Source organism: Aspergillus uvarum (assembly GCF_003184745.1).
Source record: "Aspergillus uvarum CBS 121591 unplaced genomic scaffold BO82scaffold_19, whole genome shotgun sequence".
NCBI lineage: Eukaryota > Fungi > Ascomycota > Eurotiomycetes > Eurotiales > Aspergillaceae > Aspergillus > Aspergillus uvarum.
The window spans coordinates 218,031-238,132 of record NW_020291316.1 but is presented as its reverse complement, the minus strand read 5'-3'; the positions used below and the strand labels follow the sequence as shown (position 1 = coordinate 238,132).

Sequence of the window (20,102 nt, the reverse complement as noted above, 5' to 3'; positions counted from 1 at the left end):
GGCTCAAGGGAGAAGAAGGGTGGATGGTGTATATCGGTACAGTAAGTAGGCTTAGGCGATTCCGGAAAATCAAGGATGGAGGAATACCGCCATTTAGACGTATTGAGACAGCCATCTGATACCTTCGCCGTAACCTGTAGCACTCGAAATCCACATGATTAGCATCCACAAACACAGTAAAAAGGATTCAGCCGAACGCACCCTGTCTCATGACAACACTGCACATGAACACCTCGATGGGCCGGATGCCCTCGAGAGGGACCTTGCCCTTGCCCGTGGTCTGGTACAGACCCAACTGGTGACGGAGCTCGTCCTCGCTGACGGCATCGGGGTGATCGATCTTGTTGCCCAAGATCAAGAAGGGGACCTTGGCCAGATCCTCCATGGCAAGCAGGGCGTCCAACTCGGCCTTGGACTCGGGGAACCGCTCGTGGTCCTTGGCGTCGACCAGGAAGACGATACCGCTGACTTCAGGGAAGTAATCCTTCCAGAGACGGCGAGCTGTGGGCGTGTGTATCATTACGTCAGTTTCCTGTGCCTTCTTTTTGAATATCTCCCTGTGGATTCCACTCACCCTGCTGGTGACCACCCAGGTCGAAGGTCGTGAAGCGGTTGTTACCGATGGCAAGCTCCTCCGACGCTAAGCTTCAATGTTAGTTTCCAGTCCGCCTTACAACAGCTCAACCACTATGATCCGTGCGGGAAGCAGCGGGGTGGCGAAAAACGTACTGGGGTGAGCGGTAGGCTGGAGAATGGCAACGCGGTCATTCTATCAGGAGAAGCAAAAGGTCAGCCTGTCATTCTAGACTCTTTTGCAAGTTTGGCCCCCATCATCTCATCTTCGAGCAAAGGAAAAAGAAGAGGGAGGCTTTGTGTTGTGATATGCCCAACTCCTCCCCCAAGAATGGTAGGCTGAATCCAACACATCCACCATCCTCCCCCTCGTTTGTATCCTATTCCACACACACACACACACACACACACACAGCATAGTTCCATCATCACGTACCTTCAACATGTGCAAGAGGGTGGTCTTTCCGGCATTGTCGAGACCGAGGAAGAGCAGCTTGGCGTGCTTGTTGAGCAGGCCAAGGGAGGCCAGAAGGTCATAGACTAAATCAGTTGTCAGCATGTCAAGCATGAGAAGAAAACAAACACATGGCAAGCGACTGAGACGATGAGGTAATGCCAAACAGCTCCCTCCCTCTCCGTCTCTTTTCATGCCCACTCGTGTTCGCGCTCGCCCCAGGGCAAAGTAAGCACGTTTGCATCGGGGGATGGAGTAACACCCCGACTCAGGAAGGGAAGCTACCTACACCAGTTAATAATCCACATGGTGGGCAAATACGTGAAAGCAGTGAAATCGCTAGGACTTCCAAAAGGAAAAGCAAAGCAAGCAGCAGCAGCAGCAGCGGCGGCGGTGGTGGTCTGTTACGAGCTGGGATACGAGACGGGGAGATAAGAGGGAAGGGAAGGAGACAGATTGCGGTCAGTTGACGTTGGACGGTCGCTTGCCTTGACGCCTTAGCCGAGCGCTAATGCCAACTTCTTTCAAAGTTCCAACTCAACGCTGCCGCCGGGAGATCTGCCGGGTCCCGACCCTCTAAAGGTTCTGCTACTGCTGCATCTACTGTGGGTGTTACGACGTGTTTCGCTGGCCAACGCATCTTGAGTAGTTCATGTAAATGTTTGGCATTTGACTTCGAAAAAAAAAAAGTCGGATCGCTCCCCGTTGCCTTTGGGCTTGAATACAATAATAGTAAACCGACAAAGAGAAAATCAAGCAGGGGTATAATCTCAAAGAAAACCGCCGCCATGCAAATCCAGGCTGGTATCGAGCAAAACACCGACCGCAATAAAAGAGGAATAGAATCAATAATCGTGACAAGATCAAAGAAAGAAAGAAACGCAAAAGTAGCAGAGCCAGACACACACAGGAAAATGCGACCGCCTAGCACATATGCAGGTAAAGGAACATTTCGGACCAATCGAATACCGTGGGACACGTTAACCGAATAAATAAGGACAGCCAAGGCAAGCTTAAATGCAAAGCGAATGACGCTTGGTTCAATTCTGTACACCCCAGTCGATCCACACGGAAAATCGTAAGCTCGAGCGGGCGACTGAAGGGGGAAAATAATAATCAAAGTATGTACAAGAAGGACTCGAATCCCCTCATTCGAAGGCAAAATGTCGGTCTAAACGGATAGGACGAGCTGGGCGCTTTCTCCGACGCCATAAGCTCTGCACCTCTCAGCAACTTCGAGGCCAAGCTCCTTCATCCGTTCAGCACCTTTGCCGGGGATCGGTCGCCGTTCCATCTGCTCCTTGGCAGCTTTGCGGCAATGGGTGCGCCAGAACTTCTCCTTCCGTTTCTGACGCTTCTTTTCCAGACCCTCGACGATGTCGATGGGGCCTCTCATATGCACTTCACGGGTGCGTGATGATTCGCGCTCTGGTGACTCCTGCACTGGAACAATGCCAGACCACCGGTGAGACTTGTCCAGGCTGGTAAAGAATGGATTAGGGGTACGAGGGAGGGACTTGGTGCGAGACATGGAAGGACGCTGCACCAGTTCGCTGATGTTCAGTCCCTGGGCAGGAACCTCATCGACCGTCTCCAGATCCCGGGTTGACGCCCGCAGCTTCATGGGTGGAGGCGACCGAAGACGGCGGGGAGATGCACGACCATGACGACGCGGAGGTGGGGAGACCATGCGCTTGGGAGGAGGGGGAGAAACCATGCGCTTGGGGGACTGGCGGGGAGAAGCTTTGCGGCTGCTGTCCCGACCAGTCCGTCCTCGAGGTCCGTCTTCTGGAACAGACTCGGCAACATCCTCTTCATCCATGTCTTCGTTGTCTTCGTCTTCGGGATCTGAGGTAGGGAAACTGGGGTCGATGTCCTGGGGGATAATGATTTGCTTGGACAGACGACGTTGCTCAATGCAAGATTTGTAGGCGGCCTCCAGAGGGCGATCCTCATCAAATGTACCGCAGACGAAGTCCGTACTATCAGGGAGGTTGGGGGTGCCAGGGCGCAGCTTAGGGATCCTCATCGGCACACGGCCAGCGGTCTTTCCGGAGAAGGCGGGGGACCATTTCTGTGGCTGTTGGCTATCGTTGGCGGACTCGAGCGAGGTGTTCGAGTTGCGACGGCTGAAAGTGAACCGAGTGAAGTCCGGGGCCTGAGGACTGGTGGCAGCCGTCGTACTAGTCGGAGCCCACCACTCATAGTCGGAACCATTGTCGCTTTCGTCATCCGAGTCGGCGAAGCCAGCCTCGTTGTCTGACTCATTTCCATCGTCATCAGAAGAGAAGTCGTGAACCGTTGAGTCATCCTCGGAATCGTCGGCGTCCGCCTCTGCTTCCTCATCGAGGGCCTCTTCCTCGGCTTCCTCCCCGAGTTTGCGGATGGCGAATTCCTTTTTCATGCAGTCATTCAGCGTAATCTTCTGTCCGTACTCCCCAGACTTGGTTACCCATTCGTCGTCCTCATCCATGGAGCTAGCAAACTCGTGGAAGCGAGTGGCCTCGGACTCCTCGAACTTGCCCAAGCCCTTAGTGGGAACACCTCGACGCTCGGATGCGGGCTTCTCAAGCGCGGCTTCTTTGGCGGGAGGAGTCTCTTTCTTCGGGGTAGCCTTGCGTGCAAGAGGTGCAGGTGAGCCGCGGGGGCGGCACCGGAAGGCATTCGGGCGGGTGGGAGACCGTTCCCTCTTCGTCTCAGGGTCCCGTGCCGGGCAGACGAACGTAAGGACGGTCTTGCGCTTGGGTTCCGTAGGTGTAGGGCTGAACTCGTTGGCCTTCGCTGTCGAACGCTGTGCGATCGGGGTCTCGGGCTTTGGTTCTTCGGCCTTGCGACCGCAGGCGAAGCTGATGCACCGCTTGCGGCCCAGGTTGGCCTCAACGGCGTGCTCACCACCCTCCACGGCTTCCGCCTTTCGCTTATCACCCATCGATGAGGGCTTGCTGGTCAGGTGGGAAGGCAGTGGCGGGCTCGGCGTGTTGGACAAGGACGGGCTGGTAAGGCCACCATCGCTAGTTAGCTCTGCGGTGGAGATGCCGCTGATGTTCGTGTAGGTGTAGGAGCGGTAGAAGCTGTGTTCGTGCGAGGACGAAGCGTGGTCGGTGGGGCTGAGAGGGGGGCTGTTCTTCAGGGCCCGGGTGAGGAGTGATTCTTTGCGATCAGACATGGCGGTAGGGGACTTGACATAGACGACACCCTCGTCCATGTTGTTCATCGAAGTATTCAGGAAGCGGTGATCAGGAGGTTCATCCATATCCTCAACCATATCGGTATCTTGCGGGGCCGACTTGCTGGACTGGTGAGGTGAGAGTAGCATCTTCAGTAGGTTGTGTATTGAGGCAAATGGCCGTTCACCACCACGCAACTGTGCCATTCCTTGAAATATTAGGATATTAATAAGGTAAGACAGGAGGTAGATCGGAAATGGCGTGAGAGGGAGATTAAGGTGGCTCGGAGGTGTGGGAGGAGGTTGGGATGGTAGTATAGGTGAGGTGACTCGGCGGGATAGTGGCGGTAAGTAGTACGTAGTCAAGATGGAAGGCGAGTCAATGGGATATTGAGTCTCCGGCAGAAGGATAATAAAGGATAATTGCTTCAATTCAAGATCAAGAAGGAAGATGCTCTCTCGCTATCGATCAATAGAAGTACTGATCGACCCAGAGGGCGGTGCTTTAGGTTGTCCTTAGCAGGACGAGGATTGTCATGATATAGAACACATGGTGCGGTAGGTGGAGCGTAAAGAGTAAAAGGTTAAAGGAGGACAAGAGCGTTCAGGTATGCGGCCAAGAGATGGACTTACGCCTTCTTCAGAGATTGGCAGCTCAGAGAGCGCCAGAAGAAGAAGACGCGTCGAAAGAGTTTCGCAAGTGTAATGTGTTGGCAGTGTTAGGTGGGATTGAGATGAGGGAAGAAGGAATGTAGAGATGATCGGAAAATAAAAGTGATTAAGGGAGGGGGGAAAGGTGGAAAAGGCAAAAATAAAAATTAAAATAAATTACTAGGATTAAAATAAATGGAGAATTCAAAGAAAAAAAAAAAAAAGAAAAAGAAATTAAATCGGGAAAGAAAATTCTTTTCAGGGTTGGGGGGAGGAAGGAGGGTGTTGGTATTGTATGTAATCAAACAGCGTCAGTACAGTACATGGTGTTGGTAAAATAGTCTTGGGAGGGGAAGCGGTTAAAATGGGGGGAAGAGAGTCGGTATTGTGGGTGAATGACGATTTGCAGGGTAAAAAGCCCTTTCAGTTGGGAAAGAGGTGTGTGCGGTGCGGGAGAGCGGCGCCAGGTTTGGTTCTTTTCCCATTCTATCGGGGTGGGAACAACACCTACTGCACCTGCGCCAGCAGCAACTGAACCGGGTTTAGCTGTCTCTCGTCGCCACACTTTCTCCCACGGCAGGGCAAACCGATCGAGGGCAGGAAACCAGAGACGGACAAGCAAGCAGGCAAGCCAGGCGGGCAGCACACACGCCCACAGACACAGAAACCATCATCAACCAATCCGCAGGGGGATAATGTTCTGATCTTCTCTGGGGCTTCTTTGGCTTCGTTGCGCAAAGGGCCTAAGAGACGCTCGGTCCAACCAACCCCGCCAAGCCTGGCTCCACTCTGGTGCTTTGCAGCCCTTTTGCTTCCTCAACCCAATGCAATGCTTTGGTTCCTGCGGCTACGTGACGCTGATGGGTTCATGACCAATACATATCGATACCACGATGAAGCAGCAGTGCGCAGTCTTTGTTCGGCTGGACTAGGTAATCCCGGAATACTGGGTGGCCAAAACAAAAGATCAGAAAAAACACGACCAGAAAGAAAAACTCTGTACAGGAAAAAGATCCTTTTTGCAATTGAGAACCCAATCATCCGGTTGAAGAATCTAAGTTAAAAAAAATTCCCCCATTGAAAGAACTTTCATTGTTCGTAATGTTCAATCCTTTGACCTGCCTTTCGGAGGGGCGTCACCAGTTCTTGTTACCACCCGGTTTCATCCTACAAGACAGGGCTAGTATCAGAGGCAGCAGCCGCCCCCCCACGATCACTATGAGGCATTTTGAAGGTTGGCTCGCGACCAAGCCAGGCTATACTCGATCTTACTGACCCGGTCAGCCAGAAATTCCCTCGCTGGGTATAGCTGACTTATTCGTCCGCGACTCGCTAGGATCTTTTGCTCAACCCTCGATCCTATACGAACCTGATGATAATTCTTTGTAGAACACACCACAACAGGAAAAGGAAAATAAAGAGGGACACAATTCATAGGTAGGAAGGCGAGGGATTGATTGGTTCTTTCTAGAACATGTACGACGGGGAAATAATTTATCTGATCGGAATGTCGTACAAATCTCGAATGGAAAGAACAACAACATTCCAGACAGGGAAGATATGGAAGACCTGGTTCCCCAGCTGTGTACTGTAGTCTGTACATTAGTATGCGGCAAGGAGAGAAGAGACGGAGGACGATGAAGTGTGAGAGGCTGATCGATGCCCCCCACGAGGACACTCCGGAGCAGGGCAGGGCAGCAGCAGCAGCAAGCAGCAGCATCTGAGCGGGCACGAGTTGCAACTGGCAGTTGCCGTCTGTGTGTCTGTCTGTCCTCGTAACCTCTCCCTCTCTCTCTCTCCCTCATCGTGTGGGCGAAAAGTTGCCCTACCGACCGAGTAGATGGACCGACCGACCGAAATCGTCAGTAATCATGACGGGCCGTGTATTCAAAACTGCAGGGTGTATTTTCAGGGTAATTACGGACAGGCGCTCCCAGCCGTGCACGGCAAGGCGAAGCCGAACAGACGAGGGCGGACCCCAATTAGGTAAGAACCAACCAACCCACCGACCGTCGTGGACATCCGTCGTCGGGGTCGCGCCGAAGCCGTTTCAGCGATGCTTCGCTCTACTGTGTAAGCCTTTGGCGATGGTTTTGGGGGGTTCTAGGACCAGTCGAGTTTAGTTGATGTCCTTTTGATTGTGGTTATTTTGGTGTAAGGTTTACTCATTATTCATGTTCGAAATTAGGACTTCTCCTTGTCTTTACCTGAGATGCGCCGTTGGGTTCCTTTTGTTGCACTGCGAACTGGTTGAGTAGCTTGCTAGCTAACTACTCCGCATAACGAAAGAATGGAGTAAATCTGCCTAGGAAGAATCTGGAATGATTGGTCCCAAGTCGGTGTCGCTACGACGTACGTAGTTAGAACGTCTGATGGGGGTTCCTTTCCCAGTCTTTCTCATCCTCTACAATGGACTAAGCAATGACATGACTTCACGCGCCTCACTTAATGTTCCCCTGAACCTCGAATCTTCTTTGGTTTCTGTATCAACCCCCCTGAATCAAGCATAATGCTGCAAGTCCTCTCACTTGGCCTCTAACAATTCCAATAATGAATGCTTGGTATTCTCTCGACTATTGCCTTTGCCGAGACACACTTGAGCAATAGAGCCTGGTTCCAATGGCCAGCTTGTTCCTGATCCGGAAAAGCCACGATCTTGGCGGCTCTGACGTAAAGCCTTTCCCGGTTCCCATCGCTGGGAGTTGAGCTACGCAAAAGTGTGTGTGTGCCCCTGATTGACGAAGAGACTAGTGCGTATTTGACCTTAGTGCTTTGGCCAGTCGTGTCGGTTAGATAGATAGTTAGTACTGTGCAGTACTACTCACTCAGAAAGAGAGACCAGATCACGCCGATCAGACACTAAAAAAAACAACATCGTACCACAACAGCGGAAACTGGAAAGTGAAGTTTCGAAGCTGCTCATCATTATATCACAATCGGGAAGAAAAGAGTAAGAGTAAAATGTCTGGACCCGATCGATTTCCTCCTTTCTTCCTCCGGTCATCGGCCATCCAGACTCAATGAGACTCAACTCTCCTGTCTACTTTCTGCACACCCCCCCTAACCCCCTGCGATGACGACGTGGGGAAGGGGGACTTTCAAGCTTACTTCTTCTTCTTCTTACCCCGGAGTATGATGGATGGATGGTGACCCTTCTTTTCTGCAACGGCTACCACCTTACTCCGTCACCAACCATGGGAAGGAATCCAGCCCTTCCTCCCGAAACTCACGGACATGACGGTTCATGACGCTATCGGGTACGGAGTAGGGGTGCCCAGAAATGTAATGACCGTATAGAGATTCTGAGGGTCTGGAAAGAGCGATGAACCCCATGATCGAGGATCTAGCCCGGCCCCCAAACCAAACCTGACAGACTATGGCTGAGAATCATCGAACAATCGCTTCGCATCAGATCTAGCAGCCGTACCGGCGGAGATCGCAAGGGACTAGATCGGTCGAAATGATGGGGATGGGGATGGGATGCAGGTGGTGGTCCGTAACCTTCCTCACTGGCTACGGCGTGAACTAAGTTAAGGTTCGTGGTGATTTGAATGATAACTAGACTCCGAATCCAAAGAAGCAAGAAGGGGAGAGGTCACAGCTTAGTATTCTGAATCAATAGAGCAAGTCCGGGCGGAAACTATAGTCGATTTTGTCTTGGTGGCTCTTGGCTGTCCTACCTACATTTTGGAAGTTGTCTTTTGGGGTATTTAGGTTTTATTGAAACCGAGTCACGCACTTTTAAGTGTTTTGATGATTTTGAAGGATAAGCATGCAGTGTGATCTTATATCGTTAGCACAGTAAGCTACTACGGGGGTAGGTAGATAGAGGTGCATCGTAGACAGTGCATCCGTAGATCTGAGCAACTATGGACGAATGAACGTCGAGCTACTGTGTAAGTATCTGAAACAGAGCCCTTGAGGCTGACCACATGCGACAAACCGATCTACGATGTCTTTGATCTTTGTTTTAGACTTTACGCATACATCAATAAATCCGACGCAAACCAAGACGGAGAAGTAGAACGTGATAATTTTGAAGGTGCAGATGCACGGTAGCTCTGTCATTGTTTACCTCCCGACGCTCCACCAGAGCACTGTACTAGATAGAGAGATTATACTTCATCCCATCCCGAAAATCAGACAACAACATGTCCAAAAGCTAAGCCACAACCTAACCACCCAGCCCAGTAACCACCCAGAACCAAAAGCGTCCCAGCACCATCAACCAATATAGATTTAGGCATTCACGACAAGAAATCCAAGAGACGATCATAAAACTCCTGAAAGGAGGAAGGGGCAGGGAACCAGCGCCAAGAAACCGACAGCATCATGGATTCCAGGATTCCAGTAATTTACATACAACTCATGCATCCATACAGGCACTATACGAAAACACACATTCCGCAGTGCGTACGCCAAGCTCTGGGTGCCTATGTCCCAGATAGAAAAAAAAAGCAATTATGGGAACCTAAGGTAGGGTCAAGCGACAACGAACTAAGGGGTTGTCGAATCGTCCATCTCCAATCCCGAGAGATCAAAAACTTGTTACGCAGTAGTAGCTGGGCTGAAGATGCCGGATTTCCGGGGGGAGTGGTTCGTGTCGGAGAGGGAGGGGGGGGGGGGGGCGGCGCTGAATGACCGAATGGGCAATTGAATGAGATCCATTGTTCTCCATCTGCCAGTCGGTGGCTATGAGTATTGTAGTATGCCCGATGGGCGATGGGCAAAGGGCAAATTGGAAAGAAGTGACATGACTGACTGACTAGCAGTCAGAGAAGCGGTCAGCGAAACTACGCCAACAAGCGACGAGCGAGAGGAGGAAGAGGAAAGGCAGGCGGGGACGGACACGGTAAGTTAGGTAAGTTCAGGTAAGGTAAGCGCGAATTCAGTGCCCGGAGACGACAGCGAACCTGATCTCCTCTTCAGCCTGGCAACCTTACTCTATACCCAGAGGGGGTTGGGAGCAAGGCAAAGCAAGCAAGCCATCAAGTGTGCTTTGGTAAGAACCTGAACTCTACTGGACTTTTACTCTCATGATCATTGATCTGACATGACATGACAGTCCTATTTGGATCGCCCCGATCAAAAAAAGCGGAGATCTAACTTTTGGATGCTGTTTATTTTTTTCTTGTGTTTATACTCTGTAGTTGTCCTCCACTTTTAGGGTAGCCATTGTACTCACATGTATGCCATATTGAACTTCCATGGATTTACAGTTCAACCAAGTAAACCAAGTAAACTCACAGACCGAGAGTTCTTGGACAAGCTTCCCACGATTCAGGGATTATCCCCACCTTGTCACGACCACCACCACCACCATGGCCCTGGGCACAAAGTCACGCAACCAATAACCCACGCTCGCCTCTCAGAAAATCATGAACCTGAATATTTCTTTCCATTTGGTCAATAGCTAAAACTCCACCCACACATCATCATGGCTCTTAGATCGCCGAACGCAAAAGCCATCAGATCATCCCAGCAATCAGGTCCCATCACCGCCCTCCTTCTCCTCTGTGCCTCTATCCTCCGATGATATCCCGGGAAAGCATCCAGTCATGATCACTTGAGAAAGGTAGCTGAGTAGCTGAGCGGAGCTGCGTTGAGCTGAGCTTAGCAAGAGGAGCATCGCGAAACCTCCCGTCTCCTCGGTGAGCCTTTTTCTCACTGACAGAATCCTCTCCCCATCTTCAATAGGTCACATACAACATGAAGAGCGATCACTTGCCCTCCAACCCACGCACACCGACGACGAAACAGCAAAACACAAACCGGATGGGCTCGTCTGCATTACCTCATCAAGTTAATCGATCCTCTTTCCCAACGTTACTACGACCTTGATCCAATCAATGCAACAAAGAAAAAAGGTGGGAGAGCGTAAGGTAAACCTGGTCCTGGAGGGATGTGAGCTGCTGCTGGTGGTGGTGGTGGTAGAGGTGGAGGGGTGGAGGACCAGTTTCATCCGAGTTACACCCCCCCCCCAGTTTCCCTCGGGCATCTGCTACACCCCCATGACTATGACCTCAACAAGTAAACAAAACAGTGAGCACCGTAGCTATTGTAGGGTACTCCGTATTCAATGTAAATAAGAGCAAGCGATTGCCATCACTTCGACCACTTCTCCGCAAATCTAGACCCGTCCGGAGTGTTCAATCCCCTCATCCTACTACAGCCTACAGCAGTATCCAGACCAGGGTCTGCAGAGTACATATATACATACATACATACAGCACAACAAACATAACCACTCTACCCAGAACACGCTCCAGGCTAAGCTAAAGAAGCTCGCTCGTCCGGGAACACTCCCTACAGTAATCCGTAGCTGACCGGGGGCGGGCAGCCAACATTCATGAGAAACCGGGGGGAAGGGAAGGCAAACACTAGGAGGTGCATGGTGGCTTACCGGGCACGGCTCGGGGGGTGGGAAACACAACACCAACTCCAGCCTAAAGATGTAAGTTAGTACCGTACGTCTAGAGAAGGAGGCGAGGCGTTGGGGGTCCGTCCGGGAACAATCCCATCGTCTTCGAATCCTGGGGTTTGGGGATCGCGGAGGATTGGAGGATTGGAGGTTGTCCGTTGGGTTTGGTGATCATTACCCGCTAAGTACTTTATACTCGTATGTGGGATATATTCTGATTGAAATTATCAGGTGAAGATGGGCTTATTGCTGAGCTTGAAGCATCACCATTTAGAGCCTACGGTCCTTCACTACAGTATTACAGTACTATATCCGCAAGTGAAGCGAAAACCCACGTAAATAAGGCCGGAGTACGTCGGGCGGCCGGCAGCATCAACTCGATTGTCCACCTCAGTCACTCAGTCACCGGCTACCCGGAAGAGGAAATCATGGGCTCTGAGTAGTGAGGACTGTCCACGGTGGCAGTAACTGCACACGTTCAACAAGACATCATCTCGAGAGGGGAAACGGAGAAGGATTCAAGACCAAGACGTGGGGGGGGGGGAGGAGAGGGGGTTCAAGTGTATCGGACCATTGCACTCCATAGTATAGTACGGAGTAGTGGAGCAACGGAAAATAAACAACACGTCGTGCGTGTGCAAAGTGGATTCCCCGCACTCGACACTCCTATTGAATCAAGTGACAACATACAGTACAGTGTTTGCAAACACAAACAAAAGCAGACAAGCAAACAAGCAAGCATCAATGAAACAGACCAAAGAACAACCAGAATTTGAATGCGATTGTCCAAGTGGTTTTGTCGCGGAAATGGGGAGGAGGGTGGAGTCCTGCGGAATCAGGACGGTACTTCTTACTTCTTACCCCTGTAGCTTTTGGCATCCTTTTCAACTTTGTACACCCCAGTACAAAGTGTGGAAGGATGGTTGCCCCTGTTTAGTCCACTCCTTATACATATTCAGACCCATTCCCGGATCCTCTCTCAATGGGATAAGAATAGCATAACTTCGCACTTGACAGGGCTCTTGTCGAGTACCGAGCAGCCACCACCCTCCACCCTAGAGAGCAAGTAGGCATAGTGGCATACACTACAGCATCTCATACATACGAACGGGGGGGTATATGTCATATCTTATTGGTCCTGGTGACCAGAAGGCAGCGAAGTCCTGCTGAGCGCTGAACGCTGACCGGCCGACGTCGGCCCTAAGGGCAAAATTGTATGAGGGATTTAATTACCTTAGTAAGACTGGGCCCCGTGTGCACTGCACAAAGGCACCCAGTCGTTTCATGTACTCCGAAGGAGTTCGTTGAGGACGATGAAGAGAGGGGTGGAGGGAAGACTTTAACGATGGCTTACTATACCCTATTCTCACCTCCTCGTTTCTCTTGTCTGGCTCGTTCGCTCACTCGCCTTCTCCCTCTCGCTCCACCGGCAACGGAAGAACTTCGTTCGCGGATTTGCGCCGGCCCTTCTGCCTCCTGATGCACGACGCCCCAAATCGAGTAAACCCCAAGACACGCCGTCCGGCACGGCAATCACTGCGTGTCTGATGGTCAGCCTTTGAATCCCGTATAACCGCTTTAGGGTCGGCCGACCCGGCGCATATTGCCCTCTGAGCACACCCCAGCAACCCCCCCCCCCCCCCCGGTCCCTAATCCCCTTCCCCTCTTTCTCTTCCTCCGCGGATGATGGAAGATGGACCGAGCGTTTTCTTACTCTTGAGCTAATCGTCGAATCAATCAATGAACACCCCCGTTCTTGCTTCTTCCCCTCCCCCTATAAGTCTAGCTTCATAGCACTCAGACCGGATGTATGCGAGGTTGCCGTCATGACAGCTGCAACCCGCACTTGTCTCTCCGAGTTCACCAGATGGGTGGCATGTTCGATTCTTTCATGGAAGGATTCAGAATTCCGCTCATGCTGCCTGCACCTTGGAGGTACTTTTGGCGAAAGCTCGGCCTGGCCCTCGTTCGCCGTAACCACAATACCATACCATGTACAGTAAGTTGGATACACACGGAATATAAGATCGTTGCTTGGGCTGCTGGGCCAGATGCCGCAGCTGCAGTGATGGTCAAAAACCCAAGTCGCACATGGGGGCACCTCACCCTTGCTTGAGGGTCCAGAACTCGGCGTCAATCATAGGGAAGGTCGTGGCAGGAGAGAGGTCTAGAAAGTCTAAGCCTGGGTGACCGACCTGCCGGGTCCAACTGCACGTCCGGAATCCTACCATAGTAGGTAACCATCTGGAATGTGTCAATGCCAATGCCACAATAGGGAGGGAGAGGGTGATGACATTCTCCCCAGGGAGGGGGGGAGGGATTCCGCAGTCCATACATAGCAAGCATAGTACGGGTCTTGTGATCGTCCGTCCTCCCCCATTTGGAGACACACAAGGGGTAGAGATAATCACCCGCACCTCTCAGTGAATTCCCGACTGAGAAGGCCAAGACCCCTCCGCCAAGAGCGCCAAGGGGGGAAACATTGAGTCTCCTTCCATGCAGCGATCAGTTGGCGGCGGTTGCTCTTGAGTTGAAAAGCAAAGACTATCCCTCCTTCCTCCCCTCCCCCCCATCCAACTGCCCCTTGCTCAACCTCTCTCTTCTGACCGGCCACGGCAACATTCCACCACATTGCTTGGCAACGTCCGATGACTTCGCCCCCCCCCCCCCCTCTGGTGTGACGACCGGAGCAGCTCACCTCTGCCAAGAGAGAACACAGCCATAATACCGCCGCGGGAAGAGAGGGAAGGGAAGGAGAGAGCGCCCACAAACAAAAAAGAAAGCCTGGCCGGTTGAGGATGCAACCCACTCCCTCCCGCGGCTACCGACTTATTCCGTACTCCGCTCTCGATCACATTCCTTCTGCTCTCCTTGCCTTGCCTTACACGGTGCAATTTGTCGCTGGACGGTTCGAATTGAGTTGGTCGCGCGGCCAAGTGATGCCAAGATCCCACCCATTCCAAATGCTTTTCACTGTCTGGCCAAGACGTTACGGATTTGGAGGGAGGACGAAAAGAGCCGTTTGGCTGCGAGATCGCTCACGATAGAAGAAACGGGAGTTCCTGATTTGGACGAGGATCGCCGTCGATCATCTGCTTCAGCGATGCATAGCTGGTTCTTGGCACTGCGGACGATTGAACATGAACACGTCGGATGGATACTGCGCAGGGGCAGAATTGCTTTTAGCAGTCCAGATAATGAGGCTATGCGTCCGATGATCTCAGGGACTATCAATCGCCAAGAACCACGTCGCCAGCACTGCCATCCATTGCAACCCAAATGAAGGGGAAGACGAAAGTGAAAGACGAGGAGATGGAAGCAGTTGGGATCTTTCCGCTCAAGAAAACCGAGTGTTTGTGCGAATTGACTTGACTGATCGGCCCGTCGGCCGTGTAGTGCACTGTAAGTTCAGAATGCATGCTCGGATGATATTCAAAAGGCCAACCTACCTTGTTCCTCTCCGCATCAGCGATCGACGGGGGGAATGATCATGAGGCGGGCGACTCTGTATCTTATCCAATGATGGCTCGTGCAAATAAGGTTGATCCAGCACAGGTACATACTCATACACATGGAGGGTGGTTAGGTAGCTTAACTCAAGCCCCCTCAACGTTCCAAAGGAGTAGAGTGCAGGCCGCTAATGTCGGGTTGTAGGGAGAGAGCGAAAGAGAGACACAACGAGAGAGGCTCCGACCGCGTAGAGAGTGGGAGAGTCCAAGTCCTCTCCATGATGATGTCCCGAGCCACTTTGCTGCTTACTTTCCCTTTTTGGGCAAATTTCTCGAATGTCACGGGTGCTTCTCTCTCTCTCTCTCTGTGTGTGTGTCTTTCCCCGCATTTGTCACTTGATCTGCCATTCAAGGTTGTTCGCATTGATTCGCATTGATAGTCATTGTGGATTATATCATTATACAGCTGGAATTATGTCAGAATCTTATGCATTACAAATCAAATCACCTCGACAACAACAAGATGTCAGAAAAGAGAATGTATACCGAGAAAGATACAACAGTCCGGATATTTCCGGGGCCGAACGAACAAGAAGGCTACGTCATCACCCTACCACCCACCGTTTGCAGCCCGACTCTCGCTCAGTCAGTGGCTGTGAGGGAGTCTCTTACTCACCCTATACTTCTGCCCACTATCTTCTTAATCATTATTGAGTCAGTCACTCAAATCACATTCAACACGGAGGAAAGATGTGACCTGGTGATGTCATCCCCCATCAGGCCTCTACGGATCGTTAGCCGTGGCGATGATCCTAGTCATTTAGCAATACTACGCAGTAGTATGAATATGATGAAAAGGTGGCAGGGCTGAAGGGGTCGGGGTCAGTCACTTGGCGGCCTATCATTTTCTTCTCCTCCTCCTCCTCCTATTTTTATCTGTTCTGTAACGGCCTACGACCGTAAGTTTCGTTACTTCGGTGTTTCAAACGAGAATGGTTACGAAGACTGGCGAAGAGGATGTGATATCATGTAATATCTTTATGACAGAGTAGATTTCTATTACGAGTACTTCGTGGCAATGTAGGAGTTGCCCTCTCGGTGACGCAAATCTCCACGCTGGAATGCTTGGGATAGCATCATCGGTCGAATAGCACCCTACAGACAGCTCCTTGGCTGACCGCTGTGAGAGAGTCCTAGGATTTTGTGTAGTATTGCTTCAAGATCGCTCCAGTTTGACGGTGTAGGCATCAACATTGCATGCCCTGCTTCAGGCTCCTGGGATTCACAATCAGCGTAGGCCTTACTCAGGCTTGCGCAACGCGAAGATCCGTTGAGCCGACCAAGCTTGGGAATATAGCTCGTATGTGATATAGTCCCGGGGCAGAGCAGAGTGATTTGTGGTGCTGGGTGGGCGAGGTCTGACCTAAGCTCTGGGTCCGGGAGTTAGGCAGTAGGATGAGAGCAACGATACGGGGTAGAGAGGTCTCCTTTGTGGATAGTATGGTCCTATCGTTTGGTATTAGGAAGAGAGAGGGGAGAAAAGGAAGGAAGACCAATCTGGAGTCTGTTTATTGAGACGAAGGTGAGCCTTGGGTGCTTTACTGTGCATGCCTCCAAATCATGTACTATCTCTATAGATACGATGCCGCCGTGTCTTTCGCTTTTTACATATCAAGGCCTGGCAGGTAGAAAGCGCTATCTGCTGCACTTTAATGGCTCATATGTACGAGCTCATAAATAGGAGTATTTGCTTTGCATTGTGGCTTCTAAGAATTCAGGAGGAAAATGTTGAAGTTGATATTGGTATCGGTGAAGGTGGCCGGAGCGAGTCCCAATGAAAATAAACCCAAGCTTCCTAGTAAACTCCTCATCATCCTAAGGACTTGATTTTGTTCTTCCTATCGTTCAGAAAATTATGTGCAAAGTAATGGTTCCTTCGCTTGCTGTATGCTGCTCCTGAGGTCCGCCTTTCAACCATGTTGTGATGCATTGCATCTGCGACCCAATCCTTTCATGCCCGTTTGATGGCAGATAATATTCGAGAGCAGAGGAAGGCGAGGACTCCAACCGTGAAGTAGGCATCGGGGATATGAGCACCAGAAGCAGATGGACATATCAGTTTCACTAAAGGTTGGTTAGTCGCTGCAGAACAATCAGGCTACTTTGATTATCGACTCACCAAGCTGCGCACTACACCCCAAGGCCTGAAGGCGAGACTCTAGGGTCGATGGTAAGGACTGAGCGTCTCTAAACATATCACCCTCGTACTCGTTGACAATGCACTCGTAGATTTTCCCATCGCTAAAGCACGTGCTGAAGTTCTCAAGGTGCAGCCCATGGTTCTCCGCTAGGGTACTCGCCCATTGTTTGAGCAAGGACCTGATTTTATCGTTCTCGCCTTCCGAAATGTCCGAGGATGTTGAGATCAAGCCTTGGGAAGTGGTCGCCCTCAGTCGATGAACTTCCCTCCGCAATTGATGACTATCTAAAAGCCTACCGAGACCCCAAGTGCTGACAAGCCCCCAGAGTAGTCCGATAGTCTTCTCACGATGTCCGTCCACGATGTCTTCCGCGCGCAGATTGTGGACAAGCTTCCCTGTCTCATCCATCAAAGACAGTGCGTCCAAGGTGATCTGCACATTAAACAGCTTTACTGCCCGTCCCACGCAGGGAAACTTAAGCCTGCTGGACAATGGCCAGTTCTGGTCTTCCAAATCTCCAACTGAGACTGACCTCAAAACCAACAATTCGACAAGTCGTGCCAGTCTCACTCCATCACGCAGGTTCACAGCAATATTGTTGATTCCAAATTCGTACTCCGCCAGAGATTGCTGCTCATAGGACAACTGGCAATCAAGATGATACAGTGCCTTGATGATGTCGCCGCACGATGGTAGTAGCAATTGGCCCAGTGCCTGCAAGACAGCATTGGAGGACTTGTACAAGGACGAAGGCTGGAAAAGGAGATGTGGTAGGGACACCGCAGAGCATTGCTTTGCTTGATCCAGGAGAACAATGATCATGATGCTCCGGAGAAAGGTTCGACGGTATGCACGCCCCGCGATGTTTCCATCCTCTCCTCGACAGTCCTGTGGATGTCGATCCATGTCCTGGTTTTGTAAAAAGAAAACGTCCAAGAAGCCTGCCAATTTCCGTTTCATGGCCTTTTCTCCGCCAATGTGGTCGGTGCCCGCCGCCAGCACTGAATTTGGAATCTTTCTCCCAGTAATCACTTCCAGTGCTGCTCGAAGAGTCTGCAGGTCATAAGTATGGATCCAAAAGTCAAGGAATTTCCGTTTTAGGCCCAGATCCCGATATATTTTACTGGCATCATTGAGCACATCCTTTGGCAGGCTCAGAGCACCATAGAGTAATGATGCTTTCAACCGTTTCTGTAATTGTATAAAAGAGGCACCTTGGTATAGCATTAGCAGCTCATTTCTGAGCTTGCTAGCATTGACACAACCGGCGTGGTGATTAGTGGTGTCCGATAGCTCATTCATAAGCTGGGTCAATAGAACCTCCTGGTGCCCGAGCCAATCATCCTCGTACAATTCCGGCTTCGTGACGTTGTCGGGAATGATACAAGAACTTCTTGTGAGCTCTTTCGCTTCCAGAACCCGTGGGGTTCTCGACTTCGCTATCATGGTCTTACGCGCTGATATGGGAGCCTCATCGCTTTTGGCTGACAACGCTTCGTGGTTGAAACACGTTGTCTGTTTCCTGCTGTGGACTGGATGTCCCTTGACTGGCTCGGTCTCGGATGGGCATTTTCTGGTCTCGGGCTGATTTTTGTTCAGAATCCGATTGCTTGTCTTGGAAGCTAGCACCGAGTTCGTCGGCTTTGAGGCAACTTTGGTCCCGAGAGTTCGATTCCCATTCGAAGCAACAGCCTGGTTGCGCTCACAGGGCACATTGGTCTTCAAGGTTTGATGGTCTTTTTTACTATCATTGAAGAATGATCCAGGTGGTATATTCTCCTTCCCACCATTCTTGCCAGGCACGTCGACATGGATATTAGCACCCTGGGCAATTTTCGTGCTGGGATTCAACGGCGCCCGCTGCGCGGCTGACTTAAGGGATCGTTTAGCCTGTCGTTTCCGTGCGATCTGTACCTCCAAGCTGTTGATCTGTGCGTCCTCTCGAAGAAGATTTTCAACATTCTCAGTTTTCTGGGGACTGAATAGCCCCATGAACACACTCGCAACTGTGGTATCATCTGGAGGTATGTAGACCGTGTTGCGTCGAACAGCTTTTTTGAGTGTATCTCCAGGGTGAGACTTCTGTCTCGCGCCATTTATCTGCAATAAAAGTTCATTGTTCTCTTCCTGGCCTCGTTCTCTGTGCTGCGTTGACGTGACGACTCCTGAGAGCCGTGATTTTCTTTGTGGGCTAGCGATAAAGCTAACCTTAGGACGAAACCTCTGGGCCGGCTGGGTAAGCAGGGACTTTCTGTGAGACGAAGCGATGGCTGTCGCGGTAGTTGGTGCCTTTCTCAATCCCGGCGCAGCTTGCGCGGAGTCTACCTCGGATTCGTCGTGAATCAGGAAGGACGCGTTCGATCGAGTTTTGCGTCTGGGCTTGGCGCCCGTCAGCACTGATGGTTTTATTTCGGTTGTAAAGTCGATGTTTTCGGTGGAGTCACTGCTGGTGATGCTGGTGTCCCATAGACCATCGAGCGAGTTCCTCATGCGGCTTTGATTGAGTCCCGAAGTCATCTGTCGCGAGGGGCAGGGGGTTGCGGCATCATAGATGTAGCCTGACATCTTGATAGTCAAAGGTAGTAAGTAGGATCTTTGTTAATTCTGATTAGAGACGTATCAATGGCAGTGATCGACTGAAGTCTTTTTTTCGAATCGCTTTAAATATTCTGCCGGATCAACATGCTTGATCGCGGAAATATAAGTTGGTAGTCTTGCGCCGAGGGTAACGCGTCGAGTGAAAGAAGTATTCGTTCGTAGAAACCTTGCATTTACACCTGGAATAGCATGGTGGACTTTAGCTTGAAGGCAAATGATAAAGCTCATCCTATGAAGTTTGGGACGAGATGGGTCTGGATGTGAGGTATGGAGAACGCGGTGTTGACAGCTGAGTTGCCGGCGCAACGCGACTCGACACCTGAGGCATCAAAGTGTCTCTCACTCAACGGTCCGTTACTGTGTCATGCAGCCATATTCATAGTACACACCTATCTTCAATAGTCATGTGCAAACGATTCTCTGGTACACGACTCGCTCAAAGACGACCCTGTATCAACATGACTATGCGTCCGTCACTCCGATGCCTCGCAAGCAAGCGGATGGAGGAGACCAACACGGTTACTAGCAGTCCGCAAATAATGATAGTTCATCCTAGCCTAATCCTCAAGCGACTTGGTGTTATGATCCC

The 20,102-nt window shown here is 51.1% G+C and overlaps 4 protein-coding genes across 4 annotated transcripts; 1 reads left to right on the top strand and 3 right to left on the bottom strand.

Annotated features, from left to right (window-relative positions):
- Positions 1 to 93: 93 nt before the first annotated feature.
- sar1 (Arf family GTPase SAR1) lies at positions 94 to 1,335 on the bottom strand (the record flags this gene model as incomplete). Its single annotated transcript, XM_025639227.1, has 6 exons — positions 94 to 134; positions 202 to 501; positions 575 to 640; positions 730 to 769; positions 1,010 to 1,113; positions 1,317 to 1,335. The coding sequence occupies 6 exons, from the start codon at positions 1,333 to 1,335 to the stop codon at positions 94 to 96; spliced, it is 570 nt and encodes a 189-aa protein (XP_025493168.1).
- An 863-nt stretch (positions 1,336 to 2,198) lies between these two features.
- On the bottom strand, positions 2,199 to 4,400 carry BO82DRAFT_373604 (DUF2457 domain-containing protein; the record flags this gene model as incomplete). Its single annotated transcript, XM_025637377.1, has 1 exon — positions 2,199 to 4,400. The coding sequence occupies one exon, from the start codon at positions 4,398 to 4,400 to the stop codon at positions 2,199 to 2,201; it is 2,202 nt and encodes a 733-aa protein (XP_025493167.1).
- A 7,974-nt stretch (positions 4,401 to 12,374) lies between these two features.
- Positions 12,375 to 12,891, top strand: BO82DRAFT_48856 (uncharacterized protein). Its single transcript, XM_025641252.1, has one exon. The coding sequence runs from the start codon at positions 12,482 to 12,484 to the stop codon at positions 12,743 to 12,745; it is 264 nt and encodes an 87-aa protein (XP_025493166.1). The 5' UTR covers positions 12,375 to 12,481; the 3' UTR covers positions 12,746 to 12,891.
- Positions 12,892 to 16,519: 3,628 nt separating this feature from the next.
- sha1 (putative calmodulin-binding protein Sha1) lies at positions 16,520 to 19,480 on the bottom strand (the record flags this gene model as incomplete). The annotated part of the gene is made up of 2 exons (XM_025638559.1): positions 16,520 to 16,838; positions 16,894 to 19,480. 2 exons carry the CDS (start codon positions 19,478 to 19,480, stop codon positions 16,726 to 16,728), a joined length of 2,700 nt encoding a protein of 899 aa, XP_025493165.1. The 3' UTR covers positions 16,520 to 16,725.
- Between the last annotated feature and the right edge of the window lie 622 nt (positions 19,481 to 20,102).